The sequence below is a fragment of the Geotrypetes seraphini genome, chromosome 1 (genome assembly GCF_902459505.1).
Source record: "Geotrypetes seraphini chromosome 1, aGeoSer1.1, whole genome shotgun sequence".
NCBI lineage: Eukaryota > Metazoa > Chordata > Amphibia > Gymnophiona > Dermophiidae > Geotrypetes > Geotrypetes seraphini.
In genome coordinates, this window is record NC_047084.1 from 254,742,283 (window position 1) to 254,753,380 (window position 11,098).

General features: G+C 43.8%; 1 protein-coding gene across 1 annotated transcript in view; it reads right to left on the bottom strand.

Moving 5' to 3' along the window:
- Positions 1–10,705, bottom strand: part of C1H4orf50 (chromosome 1 C4orf50 homolog) — a 120,485-nt gene extending 109,780 nt beyond the window's left edge. The window contains exons 1-3 of the mRNA XM_033959513.1: positions 10,271–10,705; positions 4,052–4,190; positions 858–1,574 (exon numbers count right to left, since the gene is read on the bottom strand). Of these exons, the coding sequence (XP_033815404.1) occupies positions 858–1,574; positions 4,052–4,190; positions 10,271–10,548 (1,134 nt within the window). The 5' untranslated portion in view covers positions 10,549–10,705. The remainder of the gene's footprint in view (positions 1–857; positions 1,575–4,051; positions 4,191–10,270) is intronic.
- Positions 10,706–11,098: the final 393 nt, after the last annotated feature.

An 11,098-nucleotide genomic window follows, 5' to 3' on the forward strand; every position in this document is an offset into this window, starting at 1 on the left:
ATACATATGACATAATGAATTCCACCAAAAATTATAATTATATTTTACAGTCATCTGCCTTGACCTCTGATAAAACCCCCGAATACAAATGACATTTTCTCTACATACAGTAGTGTGCTTTGTGTTTTTTAAAATTTTATTGTTGGTAGATCATTTTGACTTGGTCATTTTAAAAGTAGCTCACAAGCCAAAAAAGTGTGAGCATCCCTGGCCTAGAAATTACCACCATGTGGGGTGTGTCAAAAATAGATTTGTTTAGAACTGGAGAGCCCCTCTCCCTTCCTCATCTCCCCCCAACCAAAAAAAATCTGTACATCAAGGATCATAATATTTCTGAAGCAGCCAGAATTTCAGCTGTTTTCAGATAAGATAATCTTGATTTAATCTGACTTTTCCAGGCAAAGAATTCCAAGAAAGAAGAGCTGTAAAAGAAAAAAGTTCCTTCCAAGACAATTCTAACAACAAAGAAGATGTAAAGGCATCACAAGGTTATTTCTATAGATCAATTTGCATGATACACGGCTTGTCCTTAAAGAAACTATGAGTCTAAATACTCAGAACATGCCCTATGCAATATTTTAAAAAACTAAACACCTTGCCCTGTGTTTCTTCAGTGTGTCGTCACTCAGGGAAAGGAGCAAGAGCTGGCAGACAATAATCTGGAGGAGGGGAACAAGAAGGGGGACTAATGTTTGGAGTGAGCAGTAGTGAAAGAGAACAAGCCTCTCCTCTACGATCCTCGCCTCTTGGTTGGCTTTTGAGAACCGAGCAAGAATGTTTATATTTTGCACAATAAAATAGCAGGAGTTTCTTCACCTTTCCTGAGGAACAGTATATTCTGCTTTACACCTACTTACTTGCTGAACATTGACAGGGCTGTGTTTGCCACTGTCTTCTGCTCCCACAAGAGTTTTATTGCATGCGTCTTCATCTGGTTTTCCTTCCAGTTTGGTTTTTAACTTCTTCTTTTCCTCCTCAAGCTCCTCTACTTTCTCCTGGAGACTGCTCTCAGATAATTTGAGCTCATAGATGTGGCAACGGAGTTCCTCCAATTTCTTGTTTAAAAAGTCTTCTTTCTCTTCTGATTGCTGCAGCTGGCTCATTAATTTATTTTTTTCTACACTGCTGGCCTCTTCTCTCTCAAGTAACATTTTAAAGTCTTGTTGAAGCATTTGTATGTGGCGTTCCGGGTCGTGATGTCCAATGTCAGTGAAGGTTTTGTCTCTACCTTCTTCATCATCAAAATCTGTAGAGTTCTGAAGAGCTTTGGGTGATGTTTTCAGTTCTGGGCTCTGATACTTCCTATATCCCCGTTCTTTGGCTTGCTGTAGTTCAGTCATCAAAAGCACTTTGGTCACACTAAGATCTAGCACTTCTTTCTCTAAATTGAGTACTTGGTTTTGCAGGCAATGTTCATGTTCTCGTAAGGCTGTCATTTGCTGCCTTCGTTTTTCTTTATAGTGCTCAAAATATTCTGACTGGCTCTTTATTTCTCCCTCTTTCACTTTCAAATGATCTTGTAGTCTTCGTAGCTTTTCTTTGTGTCCCCTTTCTGATTTCTCTTTTTCACGAATCTGCAAATGAACAGGGCATGTTAGCAGAGTTAGACCATGCTATGTTTTCTAATTTAGATTATACTTATCTGAGCCCCCTTTTTCCTCAGCACTCCCTATATGGGAAAGGATCCCTTGCCAAGTACTATACAACACATAAAAATTGGGGAGAAGGGGGGAGGAAGGACAAATCCAGGTCAGGATTCTTTCACAGGAAGCAAGCTCTGAGGCATAAGGGACTCATACATAATCACTAATAAAACAATCTTTGCAATAGTTTGTGTTCCAAATGGTTTTCAGGATTTCCATGAGGGCAGGATGCACAAAACTCCAACACCACGGTAAAAAATACTATGGTGGGAGCGATTTGTTTTCTGGGTGATGCTCTGGGTCCAGGAAATGACATCAGAGAAAGAGCTGACACTGGCACGATAGCAGGTTGTGGGTTGTTGCTCACACCAGGAATATTACAGAGGTACAGGGGAAGGCAAGCAGCATGTTCTTACGGCAGTGGGGGAACGGGGAAGGAGCAGGATGACAAGTACCTGCGTCCTCACCAAGATGGCGCCCAGGGCGGACCACACCCATCCCTCCTTACTACCTACTGGATTCCTCTGCTGCAATCAGCTGAGCAGGCAGGGACCTCAGGGGTGCTGGCTCATCACATTTTTAAAGTGGGGGTGCATGTGTTGTGTGAGTGCACAACAGCTACCAGCAGGTCCAGACCTGCTGGAAAATAGCAATTGTAAAAGGTAAAGGTGGTGGTGGGGGGGGGCGCTCCCTTTTCTGCATTGCAAGGAGAGCTCATTAGAATACTAAAGAGCTCCTTGCAATACATTTTCATAGGACCTTTTATGATTTTTCTCAATTTTTTTTAGCTCTGGATTGTATGTGTTCTCTGTAGAGGTCTTTTCTTTATTCTGCAGTAAGTTTCTTCTGGGTGTTTGAGTGAAGTTAGTGAAAGATGGTTCTAGTCTAAGTTTTAAAAAAATGATCATCACTTGGCTTTTGAGCAGAGCTTTAGAGCTAACATGTAAATCTCCCTCTTGTGTTTACCCTCGAAGAAATAGCAGAAAAAGAGTGGGAAAGGGACACAGTCAACCAACTTCAAGGACAATCAATTTATTAAAAACATATAAATAATTAAAACATATACAAGAAATGATACAAGGCTAACAGAGTCTTTCAATCCTTTTTATACTGGACCCCAACAAGGTTGTCTGGTGATTTCATGAGCTTCTGGTTGTACTTCCTTTTGACTATGCATCCAATATTTCTTTCTTTCTGCCTCCTGCATGCTTCCTCTCCTCTGGACCTCATTCCCTTACCCAATCAACATATCTCTCTCTATCCCATCATGAGTCCAACTTCTTCCTCTCTCCTCCACCCCTATTGGCAACATGTCTCCCTCTCTCTCTTTCACTGTCTATCTGTCTTGAGAGATCCAGGCATCTCTCCCACCCCCTCTACTGCCATATCCAATATTTCTCCCTCTTTTATTACCCGGGTCATGTGCAGCATTTGTCACCACTGCCCACCAGCCCTGTGTCCATCTCTCCTTCTTTCACCCCTCTCCAGCAAAATGCCACATCTTTCCCTTCATCACTATGTCCAACATTCCTCCCCCTTGCATCCCCTTCAATCTGTCCCTCTGTTCCCTCTCCACCACCATATCCAACATTTCTCCCTCTCATCCTTCTATTCTCCATGCATCTCTACCTCAATCCTCTCTCTATCTATGCCCAATTTTCTTCTTTCTTCCTTTCCCCATGTGCACCATTTTTTACCTCTCACTCACACACTCATGCCCAACAATTCTCCCTTTCTATTCCCTCCCTCCTATGTCCCAAGTTAGTGACCCTTCCTCCCTCCCTTCTGTGCCCCATGTTCATGCTCCCTCCCTTCTGTATCAGGAGTTTGTGCCCCCTTCCTGCCTTTATCCCCAAATCATGCTCCTCTCATGTCCCAACACGCTCCTTCACCCCCTCCTTTCTCCCTGTGTCCCAGATCATGTCCCCTCTCTCCCTTACTTGCTCGAGCTGTACCTGCTCCTTCTGCCTTCAGCTGCTCTCATTGCAGGGATGCGCAGGCAGCGATTCACATTTATGCAAAGGTCCCATTAAAGAACTGACAACTTCTCTTTCTGTCACTAATGATCTACTACTTATGTTTTAGTCAGTTGGAAGAAACCTTTGAGGAGACTGCAAGATGAAATCCTTCTTAAAACTAGATGAGCTTTGAAATAAGCAAAGCCTAAAGGAATCATATTTTATTTGTTTGATATCAGACATTGACATTGCATAAGAGAGTTACAAAGTCAGAGTCCCTGGTAATGGCAGGAAAGCAGGTGCAAGCACCAAGAAGGAAGCATTTAACCATCTCCCCAAATATTTCTCTTGTGCTTCATGCCTGCTTGGGTAAAAGAAGTTAGGTTTGGCTGGAGATATGTACAGAAATATATGGCACATTTTAAATTCTTTAAAAAATGTTCTACTTACCTGATCTTGTATCTCTGCTTGCATGTCCTGAAGTCGGCCTTTAATTCGTGCATTTGCATTCTCATGTAGATGCAGATCTGCATTTAGTTGGTCAACTACTTCAAGAAGTTTCTTTTCAGATAACTCCAGCTCTTTCACTCTAAAATATTGGAAATTAAATATCTTGTTATCATGCACAGAATATTAAGTAGAAAATATTTTATTTTTCCCAAGACCTCTCATCCCTCCCCTCAGCCTTACCCAATTACTTTTCTTATTCCTCTTCCTCTTCCTACCCATTCATGTTCAAGCATCCCTCTGCCTCTGAGAGTCAACTGCCTGCCTCACATCCTGACATCCCAAGAGTCATTCATCAGCTTGTGTTGATGTGTTAGGGCATTTAGAAGAAAATTTTAATAAGTGATTTGAATATTTAGAATAGTGTTTAAAACACTTGGGTAGACACTTAGGGCCAGATTCTGTATAGGAAGCCCAGTCTCAGCAGCCGTCTAAGCGGCTTATGAGAATCGCACACGAATGGTCTATATATAATCACGTTTGTCCTGATGGACAGCCATCTAACCCTGTATAACCACCCTGATTCTCTAACTGGTGTCCATGTCACAGGTGCCAGATAAAGAATCACGTTGCCGCTGAGCTCAACACAGCAAGGGAATTTCGCTGCCACGATCAGTACATCGACCACAGCAGGAAACCTCCCAGCCCCAGTCCCTCTTGCCAGAACCCCTGAAGCTCCCCATTGAATGTCCATGGCAGGAGGAATGCCCAATTCCTCCTGCCGCTATCCACCAAAGATCAAAGGCAGGAGGGATGCCCAGTCCCTCCTGCCAGAAATCCACCCATCCACCCCTGAAAATCAACAGCAAAAGGGATATCCAGTCCCTCCTGCTGGAAACTCCTCCCTCATGAAGATCACCGACAGGAGGGATGCCCACTCCAACACCACCCCAAGCCCACCCGGATCCCCCCCTATACCTTCTTCTTGTAGGCCGGCTGGAGGGATGCTTAGTCCTTCCGGCCGGCAGGCCCGCCTCCATAGAATGGCAGGCCTTTCCCCTCCCAGTTCATCCTGGGATGCATCAGGGAAGGGCCTAAAGCCCTGATTGCACCCCCACCCCTCTCTTGGAGTGGCTCAAGGGATCTGACCAATCGGAATCATTGGTATATTAAGTGGATTTTGTGTTAGACCTCAAACACTCAAGGCACTACTTTTTAATTCTATTCGTGCCCTTACTGGGGTGGTGTTTTCATCATTGGTCTTAGCAAATGGCATGTGCAACAAATTCTTTTATATAGATTAATTTTCAACAGGCTCTGCATAAATTATAAGGTGCATGAAGTGCTGTAGAGTGCTGTAAAGGAAAGGCACTTATCTTTATGCCCGACGGCTGCCCAACCGTTTCACTCCTAGTTTCGTCAGTGGCTATGCCTCCTTTAATACAGACACCAACATTTTTAATTAGAAAAGCCCTCACTTTGAGCTAAAAACACCACTATTCATAGCATTGCACTCAGCCAATGTCGCCCGGCACAAATAGAATTAAAAAGTAGTGCCTTGGTTGTTTGAGGTTTAGCACAAAATCCACTTAATATAGTTTTGTCCTCATTATTTGGTATTTATATTCATTGGACATTTCTTTAAATTTCCTTAATTAGTTGATTTGTCACTCAGAATCATAGGTCACTTCACAGAATGACGGGCCTTCCCTCTCCCAGTGCATCCTAGAATCCACTGGGATAGAGGCCTAAGATTCAGGTTGGCCCAGGCAACTAAGGCCCCTCCTATGGGAGAGCCCTTAGGTGCCTGGGCCAATAAAGGCCTTAGGCCTCTCCCCAGTGCATCCCAGGATGCACTGGGAGGGCAAAGGCCCGCCATTCTGTAGAGGCGGGCCTGCCGGCTGGAGGGAATAAGCATCCCTCCGGCTGGCCTATGAAAAATAGGTACTAGTGGGGCCCAGGTGGGTTGGGGGGGTGGGGACATGTGTTCAGAGGGTATCGCAGGAGGGATTGGGCATCCCTCCTGCTGGTGATCTTTGGGAGGGGGGGTGGCAGCAGGAGAGATTGGGCATCCAGGGAATGTATTGCCGGGGGATGTATTCCTCTTGTTGCAGACATTTGGGGATGGTGGGGGCTTTAGGTGTTCTGGCAGGAAAGAGTGGGCATCCCTTTTGCCGGTCGTCTTTGGTTCCCTGCTGCAGCCGCTAAACTGATCACAGCAAGGAGCTCAGCTCAGCAGCAATGCGATTCTCTAACAGGCGCATGTGACATGGATGCCAGTTAGAGAATCGGGGTGATTAGGTTACTGTCCATGAGGACAGATGCGATTCTATATAGGATGCCCATATACGAGTCTCAAAAGCCACTTAGGCGGCTGCTGAGACCGGGCGTCCTATACAGAATTTTCCCCCAACGGTACCTCTGTTAGTTAAAATAGATAATGTGATTCATGGTTCATTATGGGATGTGATATCTTTGCTTCACCAATCTATTTCTAATTTGACTGCTGCTATGGGGTCCAGGAATGTTGGGGGATGTGGGGGGAAGGATTTCGGGGGATCCAGGGATATCAGGGGGATGTTGGGGGGAAGAGTGTAGGGCTTGACAGCTCTTTTTTATTTGGTTAGTTTGGAGGTGTACTGGAGGGGGATCAGTGCCTGTGAGGAAGGAAGGGAGAGAGGAATCTCCCTGGCAGTTCAGCTGATCCCGGCAGGGGGAATCCCCATCAGTTGAGCCAGCAGGAATCCCCAAAACTAGCTCAGCTGATGGGGATTCCCCTGTCGTGATTAGCTGATGGCAAGCTCTCAATGTACTGTTTACCCCCATCTGTGGGTTGTGGGAGGGGGTTGGTGACCACTGGGGGAGTAAGGGGGGGATCATACCTTAATCCCTCCAGTGGTCATCTGGTCAGTTTGGACAGCTTTGGGGCACTTAGATGCAACTAAAACAGGTCTAAACTAAACTAAACTAAACTAAGCCTTAAGTTTATATACCGCATTATCTCCACGGAAGTGGAGCTCGACACGGTTTACAAAGCTTAAAAAATAAGAAGAGAGGGGAGAAGGGTTTACAAAAGCATATAAAAAGAGGGGATGTAGACAGAAGGAGAGAAAGTTATATGCTAGAGAAAAGCCAGGTTTTCAATTGTTTTCGGAATAGTTGGAGGGAACCCAGGTTCCGCAGCGGGACAGTGAGATTGTTCCAAAGGCCCGTGATTTTGGAGAGGAGGGATTTTCCCAGTTTTCCTGCATGGAGGATGCCGTGTAGAGAGGGGAAGGATAGTTTATGTCTGTGGGCTGATCTGGTGGTGGCAGGCGTCTGGGCGAGGAAGGTTAGGGGGATTAGTGGCGGAAGGATGCCGTGAATGATCTTGAAAGCTAGGCAGGAACATTTGAAGTGAATTCTGGAAAGTACTGGGAGCCAGTGAAGATTGGTAAGTAGTGGGGAGACGTGGTCAGATTTGTGTTTAGCAAAAATCAGCTTGGCCGCAGTATTCTGGATAAGCTGGAGTCTGCGGAGACTTTTTTTTGTTAGGCACAGGTAGATGGCATTACAATAATCGAGTTTGGATAGGATGATGGATTGTACAAGGACGGTGAAATGTTTTTGGTGAAAATAGGATCTAACTTTCCTCAGCATGTGGAGGCTGCCAGTGTCTAAATTCCGTCTAGGATGTCCTGGAAAAGCTTTGCTTATTGCTGCAGTACATCCAGGTTTAAGCCCACCCGATGTCTGCCCATAACATACCTCCCAATATACCCCTTTGAGCTCTGGATGCACAGTAACCTAGAAGTTCTGCTGGACATCCAGAAAGTTAGTTTTGATTATCGGCACTTTTACATCCCGGCTATTAGGACATTTAAGTGTCGACTTGGGCTGGTGTTTGGATGTTTCAAAGTTTTGATTATGAGCCTCAGAGTATCTCGATAGTGATATTGCAATATAGGCCACAGTAGATCAGGTTTTCTTAAATACAGAGCAGGCTGTTTTTAAAGATTGCAAATTATCCATGCCAAATGCTGAGCAAATCGTAAATATACATTATATGACATTGTTTGAAATGTTTGTATGCAAATGCCAGAAGCCTAAGAAACAAGATGGGAGAGTTAGAATATATTGCACTAAATGAAAGGATAGATATAATAGGCATCTCTGAGACTTGGTGGAAAGAAGATAACCAATGTGACTCGGACAAGGGGTCATGGACTGAAACTGAGGGGCAACAGGCCGAAGACAAATATCAGGAAGTTCTGTTTCACACAGTGAGTGGTGGACGCTTGGAATGCTCTCCCGGAGGAGGTTGTGTCAGAGACCACCATTCCAGGATTCAAGGGCAAGTTGGATGCACACCTTCTTGCAAAACACATTGAGGGATATGGTTAAACAAGGTCTTCAGCAGGGAAACATGGATTGGCCTTCGCGTGTGCGGGTCGCCGGACTAGATGGACCTGGGGTCTGATCCGGTGAAGGCATTTCTTATGTTCTTATGTCATACTGGGGCAAACTATATCACAGTGATAGGGTGAATCGAATTGGTGGAGGCATAGCATTATATGTTAATGAGGGCGTTGAATCAAATCGACTGAAAACTCTACAGGAGCAGAAACACACCTTGGAATCCCTAGTGTTACCACATGTCTGGATTTCTCTGGACATATCCTCCTTTTAAGGACATGTCCGGGGTCTGGATGGCTTTTCAAAACCCGGCACTTTGTGGATGACACAAAATTATTCAAAACTGTTAAATCACACGAAGACTGTGAGAAATTGCAGAATGGCCCTGGGAGACTGGAAGACTGTGTATTCAAATAAGAAATGAGATGGGGGGAATTCATCAAACAGCGTTAGAGTTTAATGCACTTTACCACACATTAGGCACTAAAACCCAAGGTATGAAATGGCATTTAGAATTCTGCATGCGCTAATTCCCTTAAAGCACATTAAAGGTATGCTAAGCCCTAATGCTGCTTGATGACTACCCTACCCCACCCCCCCTTTAATGTACAAAGTGAACATTGTCTGTCAGGTGGGTCACAATAGAAGAAAGTTTGAGAACCACTGTGCTAAATAATGTGTGTAATAGGCAGAGATGCTTCAGTTACCATGCATTAATTTTGGTCATTAACATGCAGTAACTGAAAAAGTTTTGACACACTTTATTAAAAAGAGACCGCCATTGTTTTGCTTAGGACACTGCTTAGAGGTCGATAATAAAGTAAATACACCTTGCCCAACCAATCTACCATTCGCTGCATTCTGTAGGGCAATGGTCTCAAACTCACAGCCCGGGGGCCACATGTGGCCCGTCAGGTACTATTTTGAGGCCCTCGGTATGTTTATCATAATCACAAAAGTAAAATAAAACAGTTTCTTGATCATGTCTCTAAAGCTATAAATTACAATATTATTATCATGACTTAGCCAAAAGGAAAGATTTATAAAATAAAAATTATATTATGCAGTAATCATAAACAGCTCTGCTCATGTTTCATTGCAGAACAGTACTGAAAGGTCACTTTGGTTAGCCACAAAACTTAGAGACTTGAAGAAAGCACAGGTGTTTTATTCAGCATATGCGGACTCCTGAGCCCCCAAGCTGGCAGCTTCAGAAGTGCCAAAACCAGGAAATTACAGTGATATTTATGCATTTTCTGGCTGGACAACTGAATGCTAAATACAACGTCTCATTTGTTACTTAACAATCATTGGTCCTAAGTTCGCACTTATTATTGGTTCAGGGGTTAACGTTATAGTCCTATAGGGAGCAGGTCACTTATCTAAGCCCTGTAGTCTTTCTGTTACATGTCCAGGAGGGCGAAATACAATATGGTTATCTCAGCATAAACAGTAAGAAGCTAACACCCAAGCTACAACACTCAGTGTAGGCAGGCTAGAACATGAGATAAGTCAGGTCTGCAATTAAACATAATTCAGCATTTTTATTAAGGAGAAAACTTAGTGCAAGACTCAGAAAAAACAGTCCCAGACTCCTTCAGTACTCCTACAGCAGTGGTCTCAAACTCAAACCTTTTGAAGGGCCACATTTTGGATTTGTAGGTACTTGGAGGGCTTCAGAAAAAATAGTTAATGTCTTATTAAAGAAATGACAATTTTGCATGAGGTAAAACTCTGTACTGTACTTCAGAAGAAAGCAAGACCATTAGACATTACCACAAATGCAACGTATTTATGGACACATTTTAACAGAAGATTGCCCCTTACCTGTTTCTGAGAACAGGGTCTGACTCCATGTAATTCTTCACACTTTCTCTCAGGGTTTGTTCTGACTGTTCCAGCACCTTTATTCTGCACTTCAACGTTTCCAAATCAGCACTCTTTACTTTTGCAGCAAGCCTCCTTTCATTGCTCGTGTCTTCGGTTTCCTGGAAAATCCAGGAAGTATCGATTTGAACATTCACATTCAGAAAGTCAAGCCCCTCGTTCCCAGGACCTTTCACGGAACAGCTAAACTCTTTCCTGCCTTCTACTGAAGAGTCCATATTGAAAATATTGTTATGGTTTTCCCAGACCCTAAAGGCACTACTTAAACGCTACTACTTAACTTTCTTCTAATTTCCATAGGACTGCTTCACGTGTGCAAGAGTTCAGGGTGTTCTGTTAACCGAGTACACATTTATTATTCACAGCAGGGAAAAAAAAGACCCTTTGTTTCACACATCCAGAGGACATCCAATATGAATGAAGGTGTCTCATTTTGCAGCAGGTCAATACTGTATGCTTCGGGAAGGCTTTCACAAATCTGCTGAGGGTCCAATTCACTTATTTTTGAACAAACAGTGCAAAGAAAACAATTGGAGCAGCAACCACTATAAAAGCAGATATTTGTGGGGGTGGGGGGGGGAGATAAATAAATGGTATCAAATGATTACTGGGGGGAAGGGAGCTACACTAAGAATGGGCATTCATACGAAAACAGAACAAAAAAAGGCTGCATCATTTCATTTTGAAGATACAGTACTAGTTTTGTTTTTATTTTGTTTCATTTGCCGTTCAAGTTTAGGAGCCATTCAAGTCTCCAGGAAACAGAAA